The 11,397-nt window shown below is 29.3% G+C and overlaps 2 protein-coding genes across 2 annotated transcripts; one reads left to right on the forward strand and one right to left on the reverse strand.

Moving 5' to 3' along the window:
- Positions 1 to 847: 847 nt before the first annotated feature.
- LOC114178847 (uncharacterized) lies at positions 848 to 3,370 on the reverse strand. The gene is made up of 3 exons (XM_028064968.2): positions 3,090 to 3,370; positions 2,652 to 2,732; positions 848 to 1,498 (listed from the first exon to the last, which is right to left on the reverse strand). The coding sequence occupies exons 1-3, from the start codon at positions 3,246 to 3,248 to the stop codon at positions 1,082 to 1,084; spliced, it is 657 nt and encodes a 218-aa protein (XP_027920769.2). The 5' UTR covers positions 3,249 to 3,370; the 3' UTR covers positions 848 to 1,081.
- Positions 3,371 to 7,947: 4,577 nt separating this feature from the next.
- LOC114176564 (small nuclear ribonucleoprotein SmD3b-like) lies at positions 7,948 to 9,985 on the forward strand. Its single transcript, XM_028061645.2, has 5 exons — positions 7,948 to 8,229; positions 9,073 to 9,125; positions 9,258 to 9,324; positions 9,410 to 9,466; positions 9,586 to 9,985. Exons 1-5 carry the CDS (start codon positions 8,071 to 8,073, stop codon positions 9,643 to 9,645), a joined length of 396 nt encoding a protein of 131 aa, XP_027917446.1. The 5' UTR covers positions 7,948 to 8,070; the 3' UTR covers positions 9,646 to 9,985.
- The last annotated feature ends 1,412 nt before the right edge of the window (positions 9,986 to 11,397 follow it).

An 11,397-nucleotide genomic window follows, 5' to 3' on the forward strand; every position in this document is an offset into this window, starting at 1 on the left:
AATTATGCAATATATTGATAACCTGACAATTTTGTAATTTAAAACCTTGGATTGCAGTAATTATTTTTTATTTTACTCTTAAATCAAACCTTTTTTAAATGAAAAAAAAACCAATAAAATTAAAAAATGTGCACCTTAAAAAAATGACCTTATTTTAAAGATTTTAAGAAAAAATCCACTTGATCATATATTTTTATTCATGGTTAACACATCTCTTCAAACCTCTAAAGAATTAAACTTAATCATATCTTTTTATTCTTGGTTAACTTACAAACCCCATTTGCTCCCCGAATTGTAGTAAAATAAAATCATAATGGCTGTCTTATGAAACAAATCATTTGATAAGTTGACAAATTATAATTCCCTTTAATTATCGTGATGATAGTCATCACTTTCTCTTCCATTCCATATCATTCCATAGTATAACATCTCCTGTGATCATCATCATCATCAGTTTCATCTTAATATTATTTTGACGACATTTTCATCATAACTACTATAATCTTCATTACTTTTATATTATTATTTTAGAATTATCTCGTCATCATTGTTAATACCACTCTCATTTTTTCCTGATTACCATTACCATTATCATTATCATTACCATCTTGTTCCTATGGGTAGTAGTACGGTCACAATTACTACCATTAGAATTACCACAATTTGTTATCTAGTTCTTATTATAAATAGAGTGTGCACCAAATATTATTTTATACTATCATGATATTATCTTATTTTTACATCTAATTTATCATATGCAACAAAAGAACCTCTCACAAGATCTTCAAGTATAATTTACATAACACAATCATTATACATACACATATCAATAAAGTCAGCAAAAATCTCATGCAAACATCACACACTGGTATGACTATATATTGCTCGGGAAATAACCAACATTTTTCAAGACGATCTGTTTTAACATGTAAGCTGATGTTCAAGCTTCAACCTGGACGACAATGCTACACGAATAAATTGAAGTCTATCCACAATAAATTTGACATTTTTCACCACACATTTATGACCATCAATTTCATAAATGACCTCTTTTTCTCTCCCTATTCTAACTATGACAGCACTAGTATGAAAAATCATGACCAGGACTATCTGAATGCATGTCCATGCAATCATTGGAGTTGGAAGAATTTGAGTCCCTGTTCTGGCCATTAGGATAACTCATCTCACTGTTCCGGGTTCCATTCCCATTCCCATTTCCTGATGACATGATATTACCTGAAGGAAAGCTCCCCTGAGCCAGATGATATGGCTGAAGGCTGCGACGAATAGGGCTAGAGAGTGCATTTGAGAACACTGAGTTCTTTGCTTGTTGATCAGGTTGCCCAGCTCGTATCCCTTGCCCTGCCACAGTTGCTCCAAATGCATTAGAAGCTATGCTGCCACCAAAGTTTGTGTGCATTGCAGTCTGGGAGTTCTGTTGATGCATTGGCTGCCTTGGGGACGCTGGTGCCTCCTCTCCCCCATATTCAAGCTCATTCTACAAACACACGCATGGCACATCATTATATATCTATATCCATTTATTCAGATAAATCAAAAAATGGACTCATTTATTTTGATGGATATCCTGAAATAACACCATTGTAAAAAATATGAAGGAAATTCCAGTTCAAGTGAACTGAAAAAGATAAAGACTTTACTTTTCATGCTCTAGCTGTAATCCAACAAGCAATATCTGATTGACACACAGCCAAAGACCAAATTCTTACACGAACAAAACATTGGGGCAGTATAAAGGGCAGACAGATCGTCATTGTCCAGACATATCATAGGTTTAAATGTTTTATGATACATCCATGAGTTCCTAATAAGATGTAGTTTCTAAGTGTTGCATGTTATTTTCCAAACATAACTAGATTAAATACAAGCAATTCTTGTAACAAAAGTTCTCTTTAAAGATTACCATAGAGTATTGAGGTAAATCTCTATTTCTACTTGGAGACCGCTATCAAAAGAGCTTTAAGATTCTAAAATCAAGTTTTTGAGATCATGTCCCTTGAAATAGTTTTAAGGTGAACATTTGCAAGTTAACTTAAATGAAATTAGCTTTACAGAATTAATTTCGAATTGTAGTGAATTATTTTGGATTTTTTGTCTAATGACTACTAGTAAAACTCCCTACAACATTCTTGATCAAATGCAATAGCCACTTAAAGGAGTTTCTTCAACTCAAATACAATGTTGGAGCTAACAACGTTGTTAAATAGAAGTTATAGCATAATGTGGCATAAACCTCTCCACCATAGGGGACGGCAATAGGCAGCAGTGGTGTGTTTATATGGTGGAATGTTGGCCTTTTGCCATATTCTGCGGTCCATAATCTGGGGAGCCAGAATCAATTTTTGAATGTAGAACTAAACATGTGAACATATATACCTAAAACCAAGTCAATCCATCAATAGTTGAATGTTAATTCATACATGCAGAGAACAATTTCACACTAAAGGTAATTGACAGGGGATCCACAAGCTATACGAACAGATATACGAACAGATAGAGTACATGAAATATCCTTAAAACCTGTTGGATGGAGGAAAAACTAATAAAAAGAGTATTTCCATGGAAACAAAAAGGCAAGCACAACACACAACAGAGCAAAAAAACATTGCATAGACATAAAAAATCAAAACCTGCAAATGGGTAACAATATCAATCGTGGTCACCCTAGACCCTTCTTGCTGCTGCCTGAGAATCCACTGGTACAATTTCTCCTGTCATGACGAGACGAAAGCAGCATTAATCACACAATAAACGAAACAAATAACCAGATTCCCATCAACGCATCCAAAGTCCAAAAACACCAGACAGAAATCTCTAGTTTCTCGGAGAAACAAACAAATTGGAAATCGGAGCAGTGTTCAAACAACTTCAGACAGAAATCACGAATTAAATCAAAATCCGAAATCGTTCAAAGTAACCCTAACACATCAAACAGAAATTAAAACAAAAGGACCGTGCTTTCATTCAAGGTGCGCGCGTGCGCAAATCCCATTTAATCGCGACCGAAAAAAATTCAAAAATTAGGGAAAAAAACACGAAAGGTCGGAGTAGGAGAGGAGGGGTCTCACGAGAGCGTGTCGTTCACCGGCCTGGAAGGAGAGTTTCTGTTGGTTCATGGCGTGGGTGTAGAGATGAGAGAGGGAGTTGGCGGTGCTGCAAAAAGTGGAGTACATGGTGCGATCCACTTCGTCGAGGCGCGTGGCCACCGACTTTCGCTTCTTCGCCATCGAAGGAGAAGGAGCACTGCGAAGTTGGTGGTGTGTTTTATTTGGTGCTGTGGGTGTGTTTGAGAGAGAAAGAGAGACGGAGAGAAAGAAATTAAGAAAAAAAAAAAGGGAAGAGAACGCGATATGATATGATATATGAACGAATGAGAAAAAGAAAAAGAAAAGAGAGAAGAAAAATACGGTGTAGACGACACCGATTGTACAAGTGGCGTATACGTGGCGCGTGGGGCGTTTTTCTCTTCTTTTTCAGTGAAAATTGAAACCACCCTTGCAGCAGCTGCACCGTCAAAAAATTGGAACGTCTGGGTTCTCTTTTTTATTTTATTTTTTTATGGGACAATTTTTTCATCGTGTAAAATGTGAAACCTGCTTTTAAATAGATTAACTAAATGGTAAAAAAATTGTTTTGAAGAATATTATGTAGATCAGGTGATTATGTAATTTTTTGTTACTTTATACGTGAAGATGATGATATTAATAATAATAATAATAATAAAATATAATTAATATATGGGTAAATATTTAGTTAATACATCATTGATTTTGGTATAATAAAAAAGTATTGCAGTTTTATTATAAAGTTTTAATTTTATTAATAATTGAGGTAGTTAATATTTATTTAATTTATAGTATTTATTACATTTATTTATTAAAAATTAATTTTAAATTTAAATGATAAAAAACAAACTGTCTTTCAAATATATTAATCTGTTTGGTTTTAGTTATTCAACTTAAAGGACCATTCGTTTTTCATTTTATAAATTTAACATAATATTTTTTAATAATCACATAATAATTATTAAATATACTACACATATTTTATATGTATTTAACTATTTTAATTATTAAGAGCGTTCATATAAGGAATTAAAATATTTATATTAAAACTATGGTTTATTTTAATATACTGAAAATTAAATATATCCGTTATTTTAAACTGACTGTATATGCTTAATGTATTATTACGAATAAAACTATTTTTCGTAATACATTTTATATTATGGATTTCTTTTAACCAAAGTCGTTATACATTGAAAGAAGTCAAAATTAAATATGTTACGTCGATAAAGTATTTTTAAAAATTGTGTTTCTTTTTAAACTAAATTTGTATATCTATTTCTTCTAAATATTTTATAAAAGTTATGTTCTAACAAATTATTCTATTATGAAATATTATTTGTTACATAGAAAATATTTAATGTCCTTTATTTTAAAAATGTTTTATATAACTTAAAGGGGTACAAGAGACGAAATAATAGGTAATTTAGTTTAAAAGCAAAACATATTTTTTTTATAATAATTTTGAGACGAAAAAAATATTTAACCGTAAATTATATTGTACTCATTTAAAACTGTATGTGTAATACAAATAAATAATGAACATAAAAGTAAATTATTTGTAAATATTTTCAAAATTGAGATATTAAAAGTTAATAATTTTATGGGAATTATAACAGAATTATAAATGATGATATTAAGTTTCTTTAGTCAAGAGAGTTTTGGAACCTATGAGAGAGGGCGACTAAATGGCTCAAGGGTTAACAAAATTATGTATTATTTATTTATAAAATATTTCTTAATTTTATTTAAAAATTATATTTTAAACTTGCCGTGATGAATAGTTTTCTATTAAATTTTGTAATTAATTTTATTAAATATTTATTTTTAGTAAATAAAAAGGTTGATATATTTAATTTTTGTTGAAATATTATTAATATTAAATAAGTTTTTATTATTTTTAATATGTTAGTGTTTTTTTACGTGTAAAACTTGTTTCATGATAGTATTGAATTTGTTTACACCGTTTAACATATTTCCGATTCAATGTCTGCTGAAAAATGTTTTCGACGTAAAAAGAAATTAATGTAATTGAATTAAAAAAATTATATTAATTCATTTAGAAAGTTTAGAGACCAAAATGTATCAAAATTTCGAAACAAATTTCAATGCTGAATCAAAATTCAATGACTAAAAACATACTTAACCCAAAATTATATATTATTTACTTACAAAATAATTTATGATAAAATATATTATAATTTTATTTAAAGTTTATTCTTAGATTTTTTTTTTAGATAAATTATTTATTAAATTATCTTAATTAATTTTACTTTACATTATTCTTTAATAGATAATAAAGTCAATTTGTTTAATATTTATGGACACATGGTTGATGTTGAATACGTTTTTATTAATTTTAATTTTAAAAATTATTTTTGAATAAAGCAACTTATACCGAAATTGATAATATTATTTTTATAAGTTATGTATGTATTTGGAAAATAATTTGTTTTTTTATAGTTAAAAATATTAATTGGTTTATGATTTCAAATCCTTTAATTTCCTTTTATATTTTTAATTATGAAAATAAATTTGATTCATCAATCAAGATAAACAAATAATTATGTTTCAAAGATTTTTTAAAATTTAAACATTTTTTAAGTCTATAGTAAAGTGATTTTAATTCTTTAATACTAAATAAAATAACAAAAATATTTTAAATTGTTAAAATTCACTTTGAAACGTGGTAATTTTTTTTATCTGCAACGTATGAAAAATAATCAATTCTAAATTATTCTAAAGAGATATTACAATTTTAATAACTCAATTCATGTTTTATAATCGACATACTTGTATGTTTTTTTTAAGAAATAAAAATATATAAAATAGTATTAAAAATAAATATATAAGAAATAACGAGTTAAAACAATAAATACATGTTTTTTGTTGTCAATAAATACAATTCGACCTTAGACTTGCTATTTTGAAATTTCAAGCTTATTTCTGTTCATTATTAAATGCTTAAATTTAATATTTAAATTTAATTTTTTAATAATTTTGCACAATTTATTTTGAAATTAACCATCAATAAACAATTAAAAGTAATTATTTTAAAGATCAATAATTCAGTGGAAACTTAATAATATATATTAAACTTATTTATATAATGAAAAACTATCACGGTATTAGATTTAAGATTACTAAATTAACATTTTTTTAATATTAATACAATTGTAATTTGATCAAGAAACATGCAATCAGGATTGATTAAGCACAAGCAGGTAATAATAATAATAATAATAATAATAATAATAAAAAAAAATAAAGAGAAACGTACGGAAACATGAGTGAAACAATGATTGAGAAAAAAGCAATGAGCTAAGTAGAATTGGTGTATGGGAATTTAAAGAAAATAAAAAAAGAAAAAAATGAAAATAAGAATTCATTATTACACTGCCTTATTCAATTTCTTTATTTTTGTACCGTCCTGTCTTAAGTTCGCACGGACTGCGAGCTTAAACAGGTCGAGTCTGTGCATGACAGCGGATTCAACATTCCAGCTTGCCTTGCATTTCTTTTATACGAGTTTGCGAACCAGCCCCATTGCGAGCCAGCCCCCTGGCCCAACCCCAAATGACAATGTTGACTTAGTTCAATGGGTTGTTCGACCAAAAACACGTGGAACAGGTGGAGATATTAAGTCCACTAGCCCGTAAAAGCTTGACATGTATAACTCCCAGTCCGCACAAGTCAAATGCGAGGCGGGGCTGGCTGGCTCGCGACCCGTGTAAAAAAAAAATTTACACTTGTGTATGTTGGTTACTTCCCTTATGGGCTTCAGCATAAACATTTCAAGTTCTTTTATGAGTGAAAAAGACAAGTATTATATATTTAAAAATGTGTTAAAATTTGAAGAATTCATTATGCATGTCAAAGTACAAATATGAATATGATAAAAATGTTGGATTTATTAATATATCATTCAATTATCCATAGTTTATGTTGAATTTGGTGAATTTGTTAAAATTTTTCAATTTGTTGAACATTGAAAGCTTCATCATAAGAAATTAAACAAAATAAAAAACGACTGACCCGCGAACATATGGGCCATAACCTATGCGGGTGGACCAAACATTTGAGTCTACATTTTCAAAGCGGAATGGACCAGGCCGACATGTATTTTACGAGTAAAGTATGGGACGAACCTAATTGGGTTGGACTGGACCATAGTGCCACTCTTATGAGTTTATCAAACTAGACTAGTGAAACAATGATTAAGAAAATAACAATGAGTCAAATAGAATCGGTGCATGAGAATTTAAAGAAAAAAAAATAAGAAAAAGATAAAAATAAGAATTGATTACTAAAAAAATAAAAAAAACTAATTAATCCGTTTTTTCTAAACAAAATATGATTTATTGAAAAGAACATCGTAGCAATAAAATTAAAAATCACTCATAATATTTTGATTACACTTTATTCTTAAATACAATTTTACAATTAATTTAATAAAAATATATTATTATTATATTTTGTAGAGAATTTTTTTCTAAAGAGTCCATAACAAGAATTTTACATATACAAACCTTAACCCGCCTTGATTTGAAAATTGAGATATGAGAGTTTCTTCCTTACACAAAAATGAACCATTGTCATTAAATGATAAAAAACAAATTATTTAAAGTTCCGTTCAATTTAGATAACTAAAAGCAAAAAAATACAACAAAACATACTTATAAAATAAAAAATATAATCATATTTTTTAATTTTAAATTGAATAATGTAATATTTTTAGAGTCAAGTTAGCAAATTCCGAAATAAAAAAAATAAAATCAGAATCGGATTCGGGTAGCGGGTACCGATAATACCCGATCCCTTGGAGCGAAATAAATTAGTATATAAAAAAATAGTGTGAAGGGTAGAGAGGAAAAAATTAGGGTATAGTGAATAGTTATAGTGAATGCAATACAAATCTCAAATCTTGGTGTTTCAGTGAAGTAGGGTTTTTGCGTTTGTTTGAGAGAGAAAGCGAAGAGCCATCATGAGCAGAAGTTTGGGAATTCCGGTGAAGCTTCTCCACGAGGCTTCGGGACACGTGGTGACGGTGGAGCTCAAGAGCGGAGAACTCTACAGAGGGAGCATGATCGAATGCGAGGACAATTGGAACTGTCAACTCGAGAGCATCACCTACACTGCAAAGGTTTTTTTTCTTCTCCTATTTTTCTTTTATGCCAAAAATGGTTCAATTTAGGGTTAGACTTGTTATGATGTCAAGTGAGTTTAAGAAATCATGGTTTGTATAGGGGTTTTAGTTGTCTTTGTGCTATTGTGTGAGCTTTAAATAGGGTTTTTAGTTGTCTTTGTGTTGTTGTGTGAGCAACGGAAAGGTGGTAATCGTGGGAGCAAGAACAAAACTATGAACATTGCAGGGCCATTTATAGAGTTAATTTTGAGATTTTGGGGGTAGTAAACCATTACAAAGTTCATAACCCTTGAGGAAGGGGAGCATAACTGGCCATGGAGAAGGATAATTGACTCTGGTCCCTTTAGTTACCCTTCAGTTTGTTAGTCTTATGTATTGGTTGTTGAATTTCTTTGAAGTTTGAAGTTCCATTCAGTATGAGCAAATTCAGATTGAGGCATGTTTGTTGGGAAGGAATAATAGTAGGTTTAGGGAGGGTTTACACCACCTTTGTGTGCAAACATCCATGAGACCTACGGAGGCACCATTTGCTCTTGATATGTTGTGCTTTGCCTGTCCGTGGTCTCTATTATGGACCTGACTTGAATTTAAGGTTCGGGTGGGATTAGTTAGGAAAATTTCTGAGTATTAACCTTACATCCGTACACTTTGTACTATTCCATTTTGAACTATGTATCTCATGGGGTATAATGATTCTTGGTACAGGAGGAGCTTCTGAAATTGCATTTTTTCTATTTTTTTTTTCAATGTTTTTGGATGTCTGATATATCTAATTTAAAGTATATTTGTCAAAACCCATTAATTTACATTAGTTGCTAATATTGGCTAAATCTTTTTCAGGATGGAAAAACATCGCAACTTGAGCACGTGTTTATTCGAGGAAGCAAAGTCAGGTATGGATCATATGTTGCCCAGTAACTTCATAAATTTTATATACCAAGTACAATTTTATATCATGAGTAATGTTGAATTTGTAGATTGCTTTTTCTGTAAGGACAGTGCTTTGACAGGTTGAGAATTTGCAGGTTTATGGTCATACCAGACATGCTGAAGAATGCTCCTATGTTTAAGCGTTTGGATGCAAGAATCAAGGTATCTTCGTATTTCCAAGTTATAAAGTACTCTCTGGTTGTTTTACGTTTGCTTTAGTGTTTTATGCTTTGTGAATCTCTTGAAGGGCAAGGGTGCATCACTCGGTGTTGGTAGGGGCAGAGCTGTTGCAATGCGAGCAAAGGTTCGTGCATTCTTCTTTTATTTATTCATCATTAGTTTATCGGTACAAATTTAGCATTAAAAAATGTTTATTTGGTAACGTACCATGTGACACATGTTAACTCCTCTTTGCTTGTGTAGGCTCAAGCTGCTGGTCGTGGAGCTGCACCTGGAAGGGGTGTACCACCAGTGAGGAGGTGATCACCATTCATATGGTCTGTATTCTCTCTGTGTTTTGAACATGATATTTAGATTCTTTTGTAGAAGTTGAGAGAAAGAAACTCGAACTGAAATTGCCTATCAAGTTTACTGATTACTCTTTATGGATAGTATTCAATCTTGTTCTCATCATCTCCAGTGTTTTATGTCTGGTACTATGTACTACTTGGCTAGTAGAAGAGATTTGTAAAAGGGGTATGGAGCAACTTTCAAAAGTAGTTTAACTTGTTACAAAATGGTATCAGTCACTTTGAGAGTTTTTCGTGAAAACTCTCAAAGCTGGTTTCGAAATGTTAGTGATAAATTATGGCTTTGTTTGAAACTGCGGAGATTGTTTGTTTGTTTCTAACAAATGTTTTAAATTTTAGTATTTCATTTTGCAAATCTATAGTTTGAGTTTTCAACTGCTCAAACTTGAAATATTACTAAAGGACCAATTTATCTTACCATTTGGTCCAGGAAATTTATTCCTGCACCCATGTTTTCTTTATGCACCCATACTTGCGAAAGTTCCAATTTTAGATTGTGTAAATATTTTAAATTATACTATACGTAAAACAAATTTATATTGTACAATTCATATAATAAATTTTAAAAAATAAATTACATTATGGATGATGCAAATCGTAATGTAAATATACATTTGGAATTGTATAATTCCAGATTATAAACAAATATAGTTCATAATTTAAGTCTAATAAGAAAAATAAGAATCGTTGTCTATATATTTAAATTAAATAAAAATATTATTTTATCTCTTGACTTAAGAACTTCAAACCTTTTCAAACGATCATGGACTTCATCAAGATACTCTTTAAAGATTAGATCTAGGAATGTTAATAAATTGGAGCCACAGAGCTATTAATTGCTCGAAAAAATACTCCTAAATTATTTTTTACTTACAGATATTTATAGATACTCGTGAATATACACTTTTTTTTTTCAAATATAAACTGAAACAATTTTTTTTATCTTAAAATATAATCCAATATAAAATCATACAATAAAATATCAATGCAATTAAAAGTAGTCTTTCCAACAACAAATTAAAGCAAGTTGCATCATAAAATATAGTTAGTTTCTCTAAATATAACACTAATTTTATTAGGCTTAATAAAAAATATTAAATTCAGAAATAATTTTTCAATCAACAACACTTTTCTTGCTGGTGATTTTATTTTGATTTTCTAAAAGAAATACCAAAATAATTTTTTTTTACCATGTATGGTGAATATTCATTACTATGGATACAATTATCACTGTATCGTGAACCATTAAAATACTTATACTCCTCGTCCTTTGAAAATATCTATTTTATACTGTTGCAGATTTTATCCAACAAAATCCGGTGGCTTAAATTCTTTTGTCATTCCTAATCAAACAATTATATCACTAATTAATGTGATTGACCCAATATATATTAAAACACAAAAAGAAATATATTAAACATAGTTAACACAATGTGATAAATTTAACAAAAAAAATATTATAATTTTAGTAATTCAAATTTCAAAAAAATAAATCTTTATATTAATATTCAAAATAAAGTTCTTAATAACAACACAAAGTCATTAATATAAAAATGAACTAGACAAAGTTAATAATAATAATAATAATAATAATAATAATAATAATAATAATAATAAATACAATGTTTAAAAACTAAAATAAATCACCAAAAACTAAGTCAACTAGATCATCAAACTTTTGATTACCAAACAAAACTCATTTCCA

This window comes from Vigna unguiculata, chromosome 3, assembly GCF_037176805.1.
Source record: "Vigna unguiculata cultivar grain cowpea cultivar isolate G323 ecotype 2 chromosome 3, ASM3717680v1, whole genome shotgun sequence".
NCBI classification, from domain to species: Eukaryota; Viridiplantae; Streptophyta; class Magnoliopsida; order Fabales; family Fabaceae; genus Vigna; species Vigna unguiculata.

Excerpts from the sequence above, each read along its gene's own strand:
- LOC114178847 (XM_028064968.2), bottom strand. The coding sequence starts at position 3,248 with ATGGCGAAGAAGCGAAAGTCGGTGGCCACGCGCCTCGACGAAGTGGAT. Across the intron at positions 2,733-3,089 it reads CCGGTGAACGACACGCTCTC|GAGAAATTGTACCAGTGGAT; the intron begins GTGAGACCCCTC and ends TCGTCATGACAG. Across the intron at positions 1,499-2,651 it reads ATATTGTTACCCATTTGCAG|AATGAGCTTGAATATGGGGG; the intron begins GTTTTGATTTTT and ends GTGTGTTTGTAG.
- LOC114176564 (XM_028061645.2), top strand. The coding sequence starts at position 8,071 with ATGAGCAGAAGTTTGGGAATTCCGGTGAAGCTTCTCCACGAGGCTTCG. Across the intron at positions 9,126-9,257 it reads ATTCGAGGAAGCAAAGTCAG|GTTTATGGTCATACCAGACA; the intron begins GTATGGATCATA and ends GAGAATTTGCAG. Across the intron at positions 9,467-9,585 it reads CTGTTGCAATGCGAGCAAAG|GCTCAAGCTGCTGGTCGTGG; the intron begins GTTCGTGCATTC and ends TTGCTTGTGTAG.